Source organism: Psammomys obesus, unplaced genomic scaffold, assembly GCF_907164565.1.
Source record: "Psammomys obesus unplaced genomic scaffold, mPsaObe1.curated_primary_1811, whole genome shotgun sequence".
Taxonomy (NCBI): domain Eukaryota; kingdom Metazoa; phylum Chordata; class Mammalia; order Rodentia; family Muridae; genus Psammomys; species Psammomys obesus.
This window is the reverse complement of record NW_026596095.1, coordinates 4,636,469-4,653,823: the sequence shown is the minus strand read 5'-3', so window position 1 is coordinate 4,653,823 and position 17,355 is coordinate 4,636,469. Positions and strand designations below refer to the sequence as shown.

At 39.1% G+C, this 17,355-nt stretch overlaps 1 protein-coding gene across 1 annotated transcript in view; it reads right to left on the bottom strand.

The window, feature by feature from the left end:
• The window catches only part of Sass6 (SAS-6 centriolar assembly protein), a 28,542-nt gene extending 11,244 nt beyond the window's left edge, over nucleotides 1-17,298 (bottom strand). The window contains exons 1-8 of the mRNA XM_055628135.1: nucleotides 17,234-17,298; nucleotides 9,324-9,384; nucleotides 7,648-7,727; nucleotides 7,164-7,268; nucleotides 6,092-6,263; nucleotides 5,481-5,546; nucleotides 4,148-4,267; nucleotides 1,013-1,204 (exon numbers count right to left, since the gene is read on the bottom strand). Of these exons, the coding sequence (XP_055484110.1) occupies nucleotides 1,013-1,204; nucleotides 4,148-4,267; nucleotides 5,481-5,546; nucleotides 6,092-6,263; nucleotides 7,164-7,268; nucleotides 7,648-7,727; nucleotides 9,324-9,384; nucleotides 17,234-17,298 (861 nt within the window). The remainder of the gene's footprint in view (nucleotides 1-1,012; nucleotides 1,205-4,147; nucleotides 4,268-5,480; nucleotides 5,547-6,091; nucleotides 6,264-7,163; nucleotides 7,269-7,647; nucleotides 7,728-9,323; nucleotides 9,385-17,233) is intronic.
• Nucleotides 17,299-17,355: the final 57 nt, after the last annotated feature.

The following is a 17,355-nucleotide window of genomic DNA, read 5'->3' as shown; positions in this document are numbered from 1 at the left end:
AGTTTAGGGCCAATCTGGTCTACGGAGTTCTAGGACAGGAAGGAATACATACAGCAACCCTCCCTCAAAAAACCAAGCAAACAAACAAAAATCAGAAATGGTGGAGGATGCTATACTCCAGCCACTAAGTAAGGCAAAGCCAGGTATTGACTTATAATCAAGTCTGAAGCCAACCTGGGGACAGAGAAAACCCTGTCTCAAAAACACCCACAACAATCTAGAAAAAAACAAACAAACAAACAAACAAAAACTTCTAGTGCTGCTAAGTAGAGCCTATCATTAGTGCCAAGGCATCCACAAATGTGCTGTGGCAAGCACCAAGACTGTTTCAATTTCTCCGATGTACATGGTTTGAAGGTCACTGCCGACGATTGCCAAATATGCAGGAGGCCCTGCGAATGCAAACAAACATTCCCGGCTGCTCGAAAGAAACACTGGCAAGTAACAGATGAGTTACAATCCTCTCTCTTCCACTGGTTGTAGGATCTTAAGCAAATGACAAAACTCTGTGCTGCAGCCTCATTATCTCTACAATGAGGATAACAACAATAGAACCTAAGTACGAGGTTAATTTCTGCAAGTCACTTCCATAGTGTCTGTCATTACCCAGCACAGTTCAGTAAGCATCAGCTACTGTCTAGCAGTGGTATTCTCACTGGTCATTCGACTTCATATGGCTGCCAGACTAAACTTGCCAACACTGAGCTCCTGTGAGACACAGACCCTGAACTAATATTAAAAGGATGCTGAAAGAATCTGAAGGCTGCTCCTGTAAATACTCAAACTCCAAACTAAAATACCCCGGTTATCTCAGTGCTGTCCTCAGTTAGCACTTTTATCACATTTACTATTCCCTATTTGCTTTGCATTGAGATGATTATCATAGTGCCAAAAGATCTGTGCAGAGCTTCCAAAGAACACCACCCACTCAGCAGTGCAGTGAGCACAGTAAACCAAAGGACTCAACCACAAGTCTACAGGTGCCTCCAGGAAGCAAGCCAGCGCTCAATACCTCTTCCACACCAGCAAGCTTCGCTTTCAGTTCTCGGACAGTGGAGTCGCCTTTATACTTCCTCTCAGTGAGGTCTTTATTAGCTGCCTCTAACTCAGACAATCTGTTTTGTAGCTGCTGGATATTTTGTTGATGGAGGGCTTCAAGATCCTTTTTCTGTTGTTCATGCTGCTGCTGGTACTGAACTTGTGCCTATTATAGAACAGCATGTCAAAGAAGAAAGAACAGAAATACAAATAGGAAAAGATAAGAAGAAAAGCAATCATAATTTCTTCATCATTTTCAGATTCCCTGCTTAAAAGAAATCTATTTCAATTGCAGGTTTCATGAAAGAGCAAGTGAGGTAAACAAAGGTATATTTAACACTGTTGTCTTTTTGGTAACTTTTAACACTCAGGAGGTATAAATGCAAGGATCAGAACCTCAAAGTTATTTTCTACTATCCAGCAAGATCAAGTCCTTCCTGAGCTACACAAAACTGTCTTAAAAATAGAACAGCCAGAATGGTGGAGGCAGAGAAGTAAATAGTCTTACTTGTAAGGAGTAAAAATATATAAAATCCCCAGTCACCAATATTCTTTAAAAAGAATGTAGCAGAATAAGGAAAAGGAGGGACTTAGGTGTGATGGTGTACACCCTTAATCCCAGCACTCAGAAGACAGAAGCAATCAAATCTCTGTGATTTCCAGGACATTACATAGAGAGACCCTGTCTCAAGAGTAGGGGTGTAGGGGTGCTATGCAGTGACACTCTGGTGTGGCCCTCTGCCATTAATAATCTCAGTCATTCAAAACTCATCGTTGGAGTGTCATGTACAATGGCTTATTCTTGTACCACATAGTTTTATCTGTATTGTGATATAGGTTTTTCTGCCATTATCCCCTAAACAACATTGGACAGCAACTGTCTTCATGGCATATATATTGTATTAGACCTTATAAGTAATCTAGAGATGATCCAAAGTACAGATGTGCACAAGTTTTTTGTAAACAATATGCCACTTTGTATAAGAGACATTTGAGCCTTTATATACTTCCATGTTCTGACAGAGTCCCTGTTATTACTTCCTTATAGATATTGGGTAACACCTGTACCTGACAAAAAATTCATGTTCGGAATACACAAATAATTTCTAAAAATAAATTTAAAAAATTCTAATAGGTTAATTTAATAATGAGCATGTTGAAAGGGCATTACATAGTCAAGTTGGTCATTATACATACAAACAAATGCTCATTATTATGTGATAGTATTATAAACTCAGAGTGGCAATGTATGTGTTCACTGGAAAACAGGCAGTTCCCGCTCAAGCTAAGCACGTACCTATATGTGAATGCAGTAAATTATACCCAAGAATAGGGAGTGTACACCTGCACAAAAAGACATGTAGTAGGTTGCTCATATCAGTTTAATATATAACAACAAAATATCATAAATAATCCAAAGGCCAGCTAACAGGAAAACAAATCATTCATGGTCTAGTCACAGAAAATACTGAACAATAATGAAATCATTCAATTGAATCTGAGAGCTGTTATGCTGAGGGAAGGGAATAATATAAAAACATACTATTTGAGTCAACTTATGTTGAAGAACAAACCAAACCAAGCAATTAAGGCAGCAGTAGGAAGGTGATGACCCCACGTAGTAGTCTGAATGAAAATGGGCCCCATAGGCTGACAGGGAGTGGCAGTATTTGAAAGGATTAGGATGTGTGCCCTTATTGGAGTAGGTATGGCTTTGTTGGAAGAAGTGTGTCACTGGGGGTGGACTTTGCAGCTTCAGAAGCTCTAGCCAGGCTCACTGGCTCACTCTCTCTTCCTGCTGCCTATGCATCCAGATGTAGAACTCTTCTCTACCTCTCCAGCACCATGTCTATCTACATGCCACTAGGCTAACAATGAACTAAACCTCTGAACTGTAAGCCAGTTCCAATTAAATGCTTTCTTTAATAAGAGTTGTCATAGTCATGGTGTCTCTTCACAATAAAAACCCTAAGACACCCTATAAGAGTAGCACACAGACTGGAAGTCATGTAAGTGACCCTTGAAGGATGACACAATATTCTAAATTTTGAGTGACGCATATACTTATTTTAAAAATCCAGCTATACCCTTAACAACAAATAACTAGTTAGTATTAAGAGCATTAAACTATATTATTAAAGCTATAAAATAGACAGTAAGAAAGGCATTTCACTATAAGAAAACAAATGGAGTAAAGGTGAAAAAGTAATCCACAGAAGAAATAAAAATGATAAAAAGTCATGTGAAAAGATGCTTGGCTTCACGAAAAGATCTAAGAGGAACTGATATAAGCACCCTTTAGTGGCTATCAGGTGGCAGTAGGAAGATGATTAATAGTATCAGAAGCACAGGGAGATAAGAGCCTTTAGGATTCCCATGTGACATAACCTTTTTAGGTGACAAGCATTTATCAAGAGAATTTTATATGAATGTTATTACAATGTAAACAGAAAGCTCACTACACTGGTTCACAGTAACCAACATTTTAAAGATTCAAATGTCCACCAGTCTGGCAAGTAGTTAAATTGTATCTGAATGTCAAATAGTAGCTGCTTAGCATCAAAAAGAAGTATTTAAGTGATACAGAATGGTATCTTATGTTAAGTTTTTAAGAAGACTATAATCAATATATCTAATAAAATCTTATTAGCATAGTATAAAACCCCAAATGTCAACCTGTAATTATATATATTGCTACAAACTTAATAAACAAACTATTTGTAAGTTGCATATCACATATATAGAGAGGTGGCGGAGAGAGACAGAAAGTCAAGAAAACTACATCCAATTATCTGCACTGAGGTGAGCATGAATGTGATGATGACTGAGCTGAGCATCATCAGCATGATGAATTGAAGAGAGGAGGGCCACCAGACTATCCATAGTGGAGTGAGGTTGATACCTGGGAAGCAGAGCAGAAGAAAATGCCCAGGCCGGCTACAGAATCAGTGAGTAGTAAAACTTTTAAAAATAAGCTTTTAATTTTGATTTTATGTACTTGTTAGAGGTTTAAAAATTTTAAAGCAAGCATTTATTATTTTTATAATCAATGGAATAACTAAAAGTAATTTTTAAAATGCCATTTTCCAGTTACCTTTAATGTTCTTACCTGCAAGGCTTTTTCCTTCTCATTTGTTAACTCCTGAGAATGCTTATTTGTCAATGATGCTGTGTGTGAGGCCCATTCATGCCGCAATTTATCTAATTCTTGTGTTTTTTCTGATAATGTCTATATTAGAGATGGGTACAAGATAGCAGGAAAGTCTCTTAAATATGCTACACTTCAGACTAGAAGACAAAGTACTTAACAATACTGAAAAGAAAGTTCAGCCTTTTAATACATACTCAAAGCTTTTCCCACAGATTAATTTAGGAAGTCAAGATGAGAACAGAAACAGCTTTAGAATTCCAATGGCCTACAAGTGAAGTTTAGCCTGCCTTTAAAATTTGAGTTTCATTTAGCTCTTCAGCACCAAAAATCCTCTCCCCTGACATTAAGACTTGGGTATATTAGGTCCCTCCTAAGTCTACTTCTTATATGTAAGCACAACAGCAAGGTCCCTCAAGGAACCATGATACACAGGAGTATTTTCTACCTATAACCCTCTGCTTATCAAGTGTGTTCACCAGAGAGTTCAAAGGTAAAGGGCAAAGTGTAGTGGTTATGACCAAAATCATGCTAAGCCGACTGAAAGAATTAATTTGTTAAAAAATTTTAAAAATTTATGTTTATGTGCATTTGTGCTTTGGCTGCATGTCTGTCTGGATCCCCTGGAGCTGGAGTTACGGACAGCTGTGAGGGGCCATGTGGATGTCAAGAACTGAACCTAGGTCCTCTGGAAGGGCAGTTCATACTCTCAAATACTGAGCCATCTCTCCAGCCCCAAAAGGATTACTTCCAATCTTAACATAGGAAGAAAGAAAAACAAAGATATGAACTGAAGTCATTTTAAACCAGACAAGTGAGATGAATAAAATGAAAGGGCCAATGAGAGCTTCCACCAAGCCTGATGACCTGAGTTTAATTCCTGGTACCCATGGCAAAAGGAGAAAAACCAAGTCCGACAACTTGTCCTCTGATCTCCATTTACATGCCCTGGTACATACATGCCTACACACAGTCACACACACATACAAACACACAATAAAAATTATTTTTTTAAAGGAAAAATGAAGTGATAGATGCTAAGCAACGTCTTATTAAACGATGACTTAAAAACATGCCATATGTTAGGGATGGCAGAAATGTTTGGGTGAAATTAAATATCTAGAAGAAAGCATCAACTTAAGATAATTAGCTGGTAGGGGAAGGGGGCAAAAAAGGAGATCCCATGGCAATATACTTTGAAAGAAGATACACAGGGGCTTGGCTTTAATTCAAGAAAAAGTTCAGGACCAACGTTTAGATGATTTTTACAAAAGCAAAAGGAAATTTGACTAACCTCTTGTGTAATGTGCAGTTGCCTGGTAACATCATCTAGTGATTTAGTCAATGATAATTTTTCTTCCTATTTATAAAAAAAAATATTATGCATCTTATAATTTAATAAAATCATCCATAGCCAAGCTATTCAAAGTGCAATGAAATATAACAGCAGCATCAGGCAAAGAGCCTTTTGAACATTCAAAAACTTGGGCCTTCGAAACCAAAACCTACATTTTCACAAGACCCCAGATCTATGCACCCTGAACACTCGCCAGACACAACATTCAATATTTTCTTAAGCAGTAACACTATGCTATTTTTGTACCACATCCTTTGCGTTTAATACTATCAGAACATGTTCGTATACTTATTTTTAAATATATTTGTCAGCTGATAAAATGGTGATACGGAATTTAGGTGCCTAAGGCCACAGCAAAGTAGTAAATATCCTGGATCAGAAGTTCCTCAACTGTTGGTCTAGTTACAGACTCACAGCTATAAGCAATAAATTTCATTGAAAAACAATGAAATTCACTTAAAAGGGTAGAAGGGTGATATGGCTCTGCAATCGTTTATAAAGTACTTAGGTCCCTAGTTTAAAAGAGCAACTTAAACTTAAAATCTTACCTTGCTACATTTCAAACAGGCTGCTAAAAATTTCTTTAACTCTACGTCATTTCCAGGTAAAAGCTTTAGTGACAGGTGAATAAGATGCTTAAAAGGATTTGTCTCTACTACATTTAAAAATACTGGTGAGTTATCCAAAAGAGCTGCTGAAGAAATGAGCTGCAGGAGAAACCTTTGAAGAGAAAAGTCACATTACAACACACTTAGAAAACTGTGAAACCCTGCCATTGCGTCATGAATTTCCTCAGACCATGAAGGTGGTCAAGTTAAAGATCACAGGGGCTGTGTGAAAGGACTCTCACTGGATAAAGATAAACAAGAGCATGTCGGGTTGTTGAATGAAACGCATTCCTTGAGTTCACACTGGGAGATTGAAAAGGAAACAAGAGAAAGTGAAACCTAAAACAAAAACTCATCAATGTACCACGCACGGGGTTGGGGAGAGTGCACAAAGTACTGGCCCCTTACTCTGAAAACTTCCCTTTAAGCAACGGCAAGACTCAAGGACCTGTTCCCTATAAATTCTCAGAATGATCAAAGAGCATTGATTCAGAAAGGAAAGTTCCTTATAGAAGTATACCTAAAAAGAACCACTTGCTGCTCTTTCTGGGAACCTCAGTTCAGTTCCCAGTTCTCCAGAAGATTTGACACAACCCTCTGGCCTACAAAAGCCCCTGCATACACGCAAACAGTTTAAATAGGAAATAAATCTTAAAAAAAAAAAAAATTTTTTTTAAATCAACTAACTTTAAAAGCTGCATCAAAACACATAAATTAAGGGTCAGATATTTATTTTAGTCAAAATTTCTTAAAGTTTGAGATTTAATTAAACTCTAATCCCAGTTTTTTAAAAAATTGAGATATTTGCATTACATAAAAAATAATTTTGGGGGGCTGGAGAGATGGCTCAGAGGTTAAGAGCACTGGCTGCTCTTCCAGAGGTCCTGAGTTAAATTCCCAGCAACCACACGGTGGCTCACAACCATCTATAATGAGATCTGTGTACATTGTAAATAAATAAATCTTTAAAAAAATAATTTTGTCACCGTTCATCTTCCAAAGGGAGTCTCACCTTGGAGTCTCTTTCACATGCTCCTGCATACACTGCTGAAGGAGGTCTATAAACTTCTGTGGAAAAGCTAAGAAGTCCACCAGGAGTCCTTGCTGCAACTTTAAACTATGCAGAAAACAGGAAAACAGCTTAGAAACTTAACTGCTATCTCTAGTTACAATTCATAAACAGAAATATTCTTTATTCATTATTATCTTATAAAAGCTAAAGTTGAGAGCTTTTATCTACCTTATCTAACGAGAGTCAAGAAATTTTGCTAAAGCATCAAATTTCTGAGCTGCTTAAGTAGAGTCTGATCTGATAACCTATAAAACATTCATCTTTAAAAATATCCTATAAGCAATTATAAGACAATCAATATTCCCAGAATACTTTACCACCTTAGCAGGTATGTGCTTCAAAAGAAGAGTGCAAATACATAAAAAAGTAATTCAGAAAGTAATTCCTAGACTACACATAGACCAGCAAAAACAAAATAACTTACCTTTGAAAGTCTTCCTCAGATATAACAAGGTTATATAGAAAAAATGGATCTGTATCATCAGTCAGACGGATGACTAAATCCTAAAGAAAAGATTAGCTTTTTAAAATGTTTCCAGCAGATCTTTTGTAAAAGTGAAATTATTCACAAACTTCAACATATCAGTTATACTTCAGAGCCCTGCTTTCTGGCACTGTTCGTTTTTATTAGTCTTTAGAGTCAGCATCTTAGCTAGGGGTAGACATCCAGCATCATGGGAGCTGTATGTGGTGTGTGGAGCTGATGAAATGCTACAAGTTAAGAGCATCTGTTAGTGGCTCAGAAATATAGACCAGCTTTGTACTCTGTGGCATCAAGGATGGACTGAACAACTGTATTTTCAGCTTCTCTCAAATTTACTGCTCTGGTATTTCATAAAAGAAGCAAATAGAATCAGCAAAACTGACAGTCATCTGCTCAAGAAAAGGAAAGTCTCTTATCGCTCAGTTAAAAGGTGAGTATCAGGTGACATGTTTCCAGTGCTTCCCAGGAGGCCTCCTACTCCAGCTGGCAACTGGCAGGATGGTCCATCTGCTTCTTTTTCTAATAAAATGGGTTCCTTTCATAAAGAAATTTGCCAGGTTAAATTTAAAGTGTGACAGAGCATCACAGCTGACAGGTAGGTACACAAAAACTATGAACTCCAGAGAACAAAGAAAACAGACACACTAGGAGAGGAGCTAGGACTAACAAAGAACTTGATGAAAATCTCATTTCTAGGAAACTAACTACTGGGGTACTGGAGCAATTTATTAGTAAAACTAAAAAGTGCAGAGGTAGCACATGTGAGATTAACAGTGAGAATGTATACTCTCGTTCTGGAAAGTCAGAATGGCCCATGGTTCAGTAACTCTACATAAGTACTTCTTAAAATTCACCCCAGATACTACTGAAAACTAACAAGCCAAAACCCACAGTTACTGCCAACTACAAGACATTTTCATGCACTCAGAGAGAGCTGCAACAAGGAAAACAGATGCTACATAGCCTATATTCTTAGTGCTGTTATTTATTTTACATTTTTAGGCCAGGGTGTCAACTGTGTAGCCGAGGTTGCATCTGAAAGGGCTCTCAATCCTCCTGCTTCCTCTTGAATGCTGGGATTACAGGCATATATCACCAAATTCAACTTAATTTTTAAATTCACATGGGATTTACATTCTAAATCAAAACATAAAGTCAGGTAATCTTCTAAATGCTCATGGCAAACCCAGGTTGGTACATCAACCCCTAATTCTTCTTGGATTTAGTAGCACATGGTATAATTATATTTAAATTACAGTTAGATTTCACCACTCTAGACTTGCAACAGTCATAAAATGACCCAAAAATTTAAAAAATGGATTAGCAAAAGAGTAAGTCTTTAAAAAAAAATTCAATAGTTTATATTTGAGTACTAAAAACATGGGGGAGAGCACAGTCTACCACAAATTGGACAGTAGAATTTCTCATAGTCGGGGGAACTGTAAGAGTCAGCATATATGAAACATAGTGAATAAGCCTCCCTAGTAAAACCACCTTAGTGATTATAGTATGACTAAGTATGGGTAAATACAGATCTCATTTTCTTACAAACAAAACCACAATAATAATTATGACACCCACAAATAATCATATTTCAAAAATAAATAAATACCAACCTTTCTGTGTACTGGATTAGAAAGTGACTGTAGTTCAATGCTCACTCTAACACTTCCCCTCCTGTAGGAAAAGACATGACCTGCTCAGAAACGTTCAAGGGACATGAGCTTCACTAGCTTCACATCAGTTTACATCTACAGCTTAAACCACAACCTGCACAGGTACCCTCAAGCTTACCAACAGATTTTAGAAAGCACACGGGACATCAAGACTTCAGTCTGTGTTGTTCCTCTAATAAGTAACCTAGTGATTTTTAATGGAAGGCTAAAGATTAATCACTTTTAAAATAAAGATGCTGTGGCCTAAATGGGGAAGACAATTGGGGTGTCTATTGCTAGTATTCTAGTAAAAAAAAAACTTCTGCTAAGAGACAGCTTTTAGGTCTAAAAATTCTAAAAACATCTGCTAAGTAACAGTTTTTAGGTCTAAAAATTATCATTTCAACAATTAAACTGACTTAAAGAGAGATACCTTCCTAAAATTTTAAGACATTACAGTGAATATTCTCTCTTCTCTTCTCTCTCATTCTCTCTCTCTCTCTCTCTCTCTCTGACAGGGTTCCTCTGTGTCATCCTGGCTGTGCTGAATTCACTCTGCAGACCAGGATGGCCTCAAACTCAGAGATCTGCCTGCCTCTGCCTCCTGAGTTCTGGGATTAAAGGCAGGTGCCTCCTTCTGCCTGGCTGTGTTTACATTTTTTGACTCAAGGAAATGACATCACTATCCTGTTACACACATAAATTATTTTAATCTCCAAACCAAATCCAAATAAAATATTCTCCATGTAATATTGTCAACAAGCTTGCTATCTCATTTGCTCCATGTTCTATGCCGTATCAATTACTGAAAAAAAAGACATAAAAGTAGCCATAAACATTAAACTGAGAAACACAATTAATAAAGATAAAATTAGTGAAAAATATCTATGCATCTCAAAACTATTCTGCTAAATTCAGTAACAATGGCCTTTCTCTGATATGTGTGTGGGCAGGGAGGATTTAACAAGTTTGTGGTGCTTTAAATATTAATGGCCCCATAGGTTCATATGTTCGAATACTTGCTGCCAAGCTGGTGGGAGATTGAGAAGGATCAAATGTGGCCTTTGGGGAGGAGTTTGTCCCTGGGGGAGAGGTGTTGAAGTTTCAAAGAACTCAGACCATTCGTTCCCAATATGGTCTGTCTCTTGCTAGCTCTCAGATGCTGCTTCAGCAACCTGGTACCCCCACTCTGCTGTTCTGCCGTCATTGACACTAACTCTGAAATTTAAGCCTAAAAGAAGCCATTTATTTCTTCTATATGTTACCTTGGTCACGGCCTCTTATTACAGCAATAAAAAAGCAACTAAAACAAAACTGAATCTGTTCAAGTTTACATTTTTCTAAACTTTGGTTTAAGCCTTTTCCAAATTCTACTTATCTACAACAGATGTAAAAAAGAATGACAGGGCAACTGACAACTATAAGAAAAGTGTGGTCAGTTGGGCAAGACTCAGCTGCTAAGACCTTTTTCTTGGGCTTGGATTAATAATCTATATTGCTTCCAAATGGGTCACTTTAGTTAATTTTTTGTTTGTTTATTTGTTTTGCTTTGCTTTGTTTTTGAGACAGGGTATTTCTAGGCAGTCCTGGCTGTCCTGGAACTCTCTATGTAGACCAGGCTGTCCTAAAATTCACAGAGATCCAACTGCCTCTGCCTCCTAAGTGCTAGGACTAAAGTTGTGTGCCATCATGCCTGACTTAGTTAAATTTCTTATTATTATGTAATTGTATAAAGGAATCTTAATCCAGGACATGGTTGCTCTGGCAAAAGGTCACATCCAAAGACCTTCTAGGTCTGTGTGATCTGGCTAGAATATAGTAACACCTTTAATCCCAGGAAACAGAGGCAAGCAGATATCTGAGTTCAAGGCCAGCTTGGTTTTCAGGTAAAGAAAAGTTTAGGTCCAGGTGAAGCAAGTTTCAGGTAAAGAAAAGTTTAGGTCCAGGTGTGGTGGTACAGGATTTTAATCCACAGTACTCAGGAGACAGAGGCTTGCAGGTCTCTAAATTCTAGTCAGTTCTGTTTAGGCGGTTTGGTTGAGAGTGAGTTAAGAAGCAGAACAATTCATTCAAAGGCAAAAAGAGAATCCAGATTGAACCAGTCAACTAGGAGAGGAGTTTGAGCCAAAACAGCTGAGTTGAACCAGCCAGCCAGAGTTCAGAAAGAACTAGAAAGGGTGAGTTTATTCAGCAGTAAGTCTCAGGGGCTAATAGACCTAAATAAGATTGTACAGAGGCTAGAAGCTTCCAGGACTAGGCCCATGTTAGCAGAGGGAGGCCATAAGCCTCAGAGACAATTGGTCAAGCATATAAAAGTTATTTTTACATAATTAGCATATAAAAGTTATTTCAATAATTAGATGTTGTATCTCAGTCCATGAAGAAGCTGAATGCATCACCCCTACCTTCTAGCTGAAAAGGGGCAGTTGTCTATGCATAAAACAGATGTGAGCTTTTGTTATCCTTGTTCAAGTGTTTTTGTGGTGCTGGGGATGAAAGCTGGAGGCTTATGCATGCTAGACACTCTGCCCTGGGTTACACTGTCAATCTAGTGTCTAGAACAATGTATGTGAAGAAGAATGGAGCAGAACTCCAACTTCACTTATGCTCTTTATGAAAGAACACACCCCAGTTTCCTCCTAACTTATAACATAAATGGGATCTAATACATAGAAGTTGTTTGTTTTTTTTTTCATTTTTATGGTATTTTTTTGGTACATAGTGCTATTTGCTATAGTGATATTTAAATTGACATTTAATTTTCATTGTGTTTTACAGCTTGAAGTCCTATACTTTACAACTTCATACAAAAAATTAAAGAATCAACAGTTTAATAAAAATGCCTAAAACTAGCCAAGTATGGTAGTACACGCCTTTAATCACAGCACTTGGGGAGGTAGAGGCAAGTGGATCACCCGTGAGTGTGTGAGTCCAGAACAGCCAAGCCTACACAGAACAATCCTATCTTGAAAAATCAAAAGGAAAAAAAAAAACCTATACACATATACATACATACATACACACACACACATATAGATATACATACATACATACACATACACACACACACATATATATGTGAAAACACACATTAAAACCAAAGAGAAATAAAACGCCCTTTATCTAAGCCTAAGAGAATTCTTTGACTATGACAACTCCACTAACACAACACTGTTGCACACATTCAAAGAACCTACATGGATTAGATGTGGAGAGGAAACTTGAGGAAGGCCCTAACCTAAACATATTTCCCATATTTACTTTAAACACACCTAGAGCCAGACAGTGGTGGTGCACACCTTTGATCCCAGTACTTAGGAGGCAGAGGCAGAGGCAGAGGCAGAGGCAGAGGCAGAGGCAGAGGCAGAGGCAGAGGCAGAGGCAGAGGCAGAGGCAGAGGCAGGCAGATCTTTGTGATTTCCCGGCCAGCCTGGTCTACAGAGCAAGTTCCAGGACAGGATGGGCTACACAGAGAAACCCTGTCTTAAAAAACAAAAAAGCCCTTAGAAATATGTTGTAGAAAAATCTGAGATTGCAGATATATTATCTCACACCACAAATCTTATTTTTCTCTATTAGAAAGATTCAAGATATAAGAGCACGAAAACAAAATCCCACCCTTAAACTTTGTTTGTAACCTGGTAACACCCTTCAGGCCAGTCAGAGAGAGCAGGTTGGTTTATTTATTTTCAAATAAATATCTTAAACATTAGACAGCAGAATTGCTGTCAGCCCATTGCTATTGTCCAGAAGCTGTGACCTCATTACACTCTCAGTGCAAACAAATCAAAGCTCCTGTAAGCTAGGTACTCTGCTGGGTGCTAAGGGTACAAACAGAAACAAACATGGTTCACGCCCTCAAGCCCAAGGTGGACTAAGCTGACTCTTCTGATTGTTTTAGGGCTTCTCTTCAAGTTCTAAAGAAAAAGAACTCCTAGTATCTACTGAGTGTGGCTATACTGTTGGATACCCATCAGGCTGTGGGTGTGTGTCACCCCACTCAACAATAATCTAAGTGATTATCTCCCTTAGAGGAAGAACCTAAGACACACTACATGAAGCCCAAATCTGAACTCATCTCTTTCTTACCTAATAAGTGATTAATGACAATTAATTTCAACTTAGGCACCTACTTTTGTTGTTGTTTTGAGTTTTGAGACTATGTAGACCAGGCTGGCCACAAACTCATAGACAGCCTCTACCTCCTGAAAGCTGGATTTAAAGGCATGTGCCACCATACCTGGCATCTTGGGCGACTTTAAAAGATCCTTATTGTGAAGGGATTTAAGCTATACCTTGGGGAGGGGGCTGGGGAGATGGCCACAGTCAGAAGTAGAGTGCCTGACACACACACAGGAGGATCTGAACTTGGATCCCCAGCACCCACATTAAAAGCCAGGTGTGGAATGGAGAGATAGCGAAATGGAGAAACAGTTAAAAGTATGTATTTGTTCTCTGGGGACCAGAGTTGGTATGCCAGCACCCACATCAAGCAGCTCACAAAGGCCTGTAACTCCAGTTCCAAAGAACCTGACATCAGCTCCTCTTTTCTGGCACACAATGGGCACATTCGCGAACACACAAACACAGGAGAGAGAGAGACACACACACACGCCGTGGAAGTCATGAAAGAGTGAACATCTGAAGTAGTGGGAACATCAGGAATGGGGCAATGGTAGGGAGAATACAAAGCATTAAGAGGAACTGAGTTCTTATGGGACTACAGGGTAGTTTAGGGATCAAAACCAAAGAGCAGGTGGTTATCCAATCCTGGGTTTAAAGCTCTCACCATTTTCTTCCAGGTAGGGTTCACTAATAGTTACAATGTCTTCTAACCAACTGCCTTCCCCTCCTCTGTGCCTTTATTATACTACTTATACTTTATTAGTCACACTTTAATAGTAACGAATACTTGTTTGGGGAATTCGTAATATACATTAGTCACTATTTTAAGCACTTTGTATGTATTAAATAATTTCAACTTCAATAACAATCATTCTGAATTTAAACATGAGACCAAAAAAGTGAGATAAATTGTGTAAGAGTGGAGCCGGGAGTGTAGCACAGTGGCACAGTCTGAGAGTGTGTTGCAGTGACCCAGGAGGCAGAACAGGAATTAACAAACCCAAGCAATCTATGACCCAGGAGGCAGAACAGGAATTAACAAACCCAAGCAATCTAGCTCCCGACCTAGAATTCTAACCTGGGTTGTGCTGCTTCTCCAAGAGAATAGTCTCAGTTCTGAGGGTGTGAGCTCCCTGAGAACCACAACTGTAAGTATTGTTGGTTTTGTTGTTGCTGCTGGAAGTGAAGGAAAGGAAGCTTTATAGCTTCGGCACCAAGGATAGTTCTTGGTACATAGTAGGTATTTGAAAATATCTGCTGGGGTAAACTGGTCTTGAATAGTTGACTAAACAATCTAGCCTGTTCTTCCTATAGGTCAGGGTTACCAAAATTATTCTGTAAGAGGCTAGAAAGCACACATTTTAGACTTTGAAAACTATATAGAGCAGCAGTTTTCAACCTGTGAGTGGCTACCCTAATGAGGGTTAAATAATGACCCTTTCACAGGGTCACCTGAGACCATCAGAAAACACAGATAGTCACATTAAGATTTATAACAGTAGCGAAATTACAGTTATGAAGTATCAACAAAAATAATTTTATGGTTGGGGAATCACCACAACATGAGGATCTGTATTAAAGGGCTGCAGCGTTAGGAAGGTTCAGAACCACTGCTATAGAGTCTGTCACAATTGTGTTGCCCCTCCCTCTTACTGTCAGAGGATACATGCACACTCTACCATGAAGACCATGAAGCTACATTCCAACCATTGCTCTCACTGAAGCCCCTTGTGTAGAATCACAAATAAGGATGGCTGTGTGCCATTAAAATTTGATTTATGAATAGCTGGTTGATACTTGCCACAGGTGATAGGAATACCAGGTTTCTAAACAAGAAAAAGTTTTAAAGTTGAAATTGTGTTCTAACATGATTAACTCTGATTAACATAATTAACTTATGAGTAACTCTTCTTCTGTGTTGAAGAAGAGCTGGGTGAGTCAAGCTTGGAATCACAAAGAATGGCCCATATTGCCCAACAGAAACAAAACAAAAGCCACAAATGAGAGCCATGTATGCCATTTTAAACTGTCCAGAAGTCACATTTTTAAAAAGCCACATTTTTTTAAGAATAGAATAATAACTGCTCAGTTATTGTGTTGTGAAGCTTATTAAACAAATATAAAAGAATCTCAATTATGTGTGTGATAGTGGATTAAGAGAGAAACTGAGAAACAATCACCTTTTTGTAAAAATAACATTAACAGACCCAAGTTAGATTTCCAGACCCACATGGTGGCTCACAACTGTCTCTACCTCTTGTTAGAAAATAAAATTAATTTGAATACATTTAACCCAACATAGCCTAAATATAGCTGTAACAGATAATCAACATGAAATTGAGATTTTATTATTATTATTACATTCTTGCTCCTAGCATGTCTTCAAAATCTAATGAGGCCTGAGGTGGTGGCCCAAAGCCTTTAATCCCAGACTCAGGAGGTAGAGGCAGGAGGATCTCTTTAAGTTCAAGGCCAGCCTTGTCTACATCTACAGAGTGAGTTCCAGGACAGCCAAGGCTACACAGAGAAACCCTGTCTCGAAAAACAAAACAAAAATCTAGTGTGAATTTTACATTTAGAGACATGAGTTTGGATGAGCACACTGTACGTGGCTAACAGCCACCGTACTAGACGGTACAGAATAATCACCAATTAGAGGCTGAGGGGTATAGACCAGTGATAGAGTACATTAAGTAAAGGCATAAGTTCAATTGCCGAAGTCAAGCAAACAACAACAAGACAATTAAAATAACCTACAGATTCCTACATTCGGCTGATGTTTTCAGTCCATTCCTCTGACTACTTGCGGGTTGATACTGGACCTAATTCTAAATCGTGTACCACGGTTTAACAGTCCGGCAACTCAATAAATCAGTATCTTCATTTCTTTTTCCATGCAACATTTCTTCACCGTTCAGATTCTACAAACATTTTCACACCCGGTCTTAACTGCAATTGTATGGTTAGGCAGGCAGGCAGGCGGGTTAAATCGGTTTACAAATGAGAAAAATTAATGTTCACAGAAACTAAATAACAGCTAAAAAAAAATTATTTGGCAAAAGAGGGAAAATCAGATCTGACTTCTAATCAAATCTATTTGAGCTGTAATAGCATCACCTGTGGTTAATTATTGCAGGTTTGCGTTTATCTGTGAGATGGGTTTACCGTACTGTAAACACTGTGAAGACCACGCTCCAACGGGTTGACAGTATTTACTGAATGCACAGAGTTCCTGATTTTCCAGTGTTTGGGGTGGTTAGATGGGTCTTTGTTTTCTAACTGACGTGCGGTAGAGCTGAAGTCTTATCACAACCACTCAAATTGTTTTTAGTTCAAGTTGTAAACGCTTCATTCCCAATAGCCTTCAAAGGAGGGCAGGAGTGAGGGGCTGGGCGGCCTGAGTTCCAGGGCGGACGGTTCCCTGTGGTCGCCGCAAAGCTCCGCAGAAGCGAACCGGAGAGGTTCCGAGCTCACGCCCAGAGAGCGCAGGCTGAGCTCGGCCCCGCGCCGGGCCGCGGCCGGGAGGGAAGCCGGCTTCCCATTTCCTCCTTCCCTTCCCTTGCGTCCCCTCCGCAACGGCCGACCCAGCCACAGCCAAAAGTAGCCACTAGGCCTCCGCGGGGCCCCTTCCCGCGTCCCGGGGTGTCAGTCCGACCCAGAGCCGCGGGCCGAGCCCCGCAGAACCCAGGCGCCATCTTCCCCACCGGCGCGACCCCAACCGCCACCCGCCGGTACCGGGCGCTCACCTCTCCTCGCAGTCTTTGCATTTCACTTGCAATGGAACGAGTTGCTGGAACAGAACTTGGCTCATGTCGGACCGCTGCCCCGTAGGGTGTGCAAAAAAAAAAAAAAAAAAAATGCCCTATAG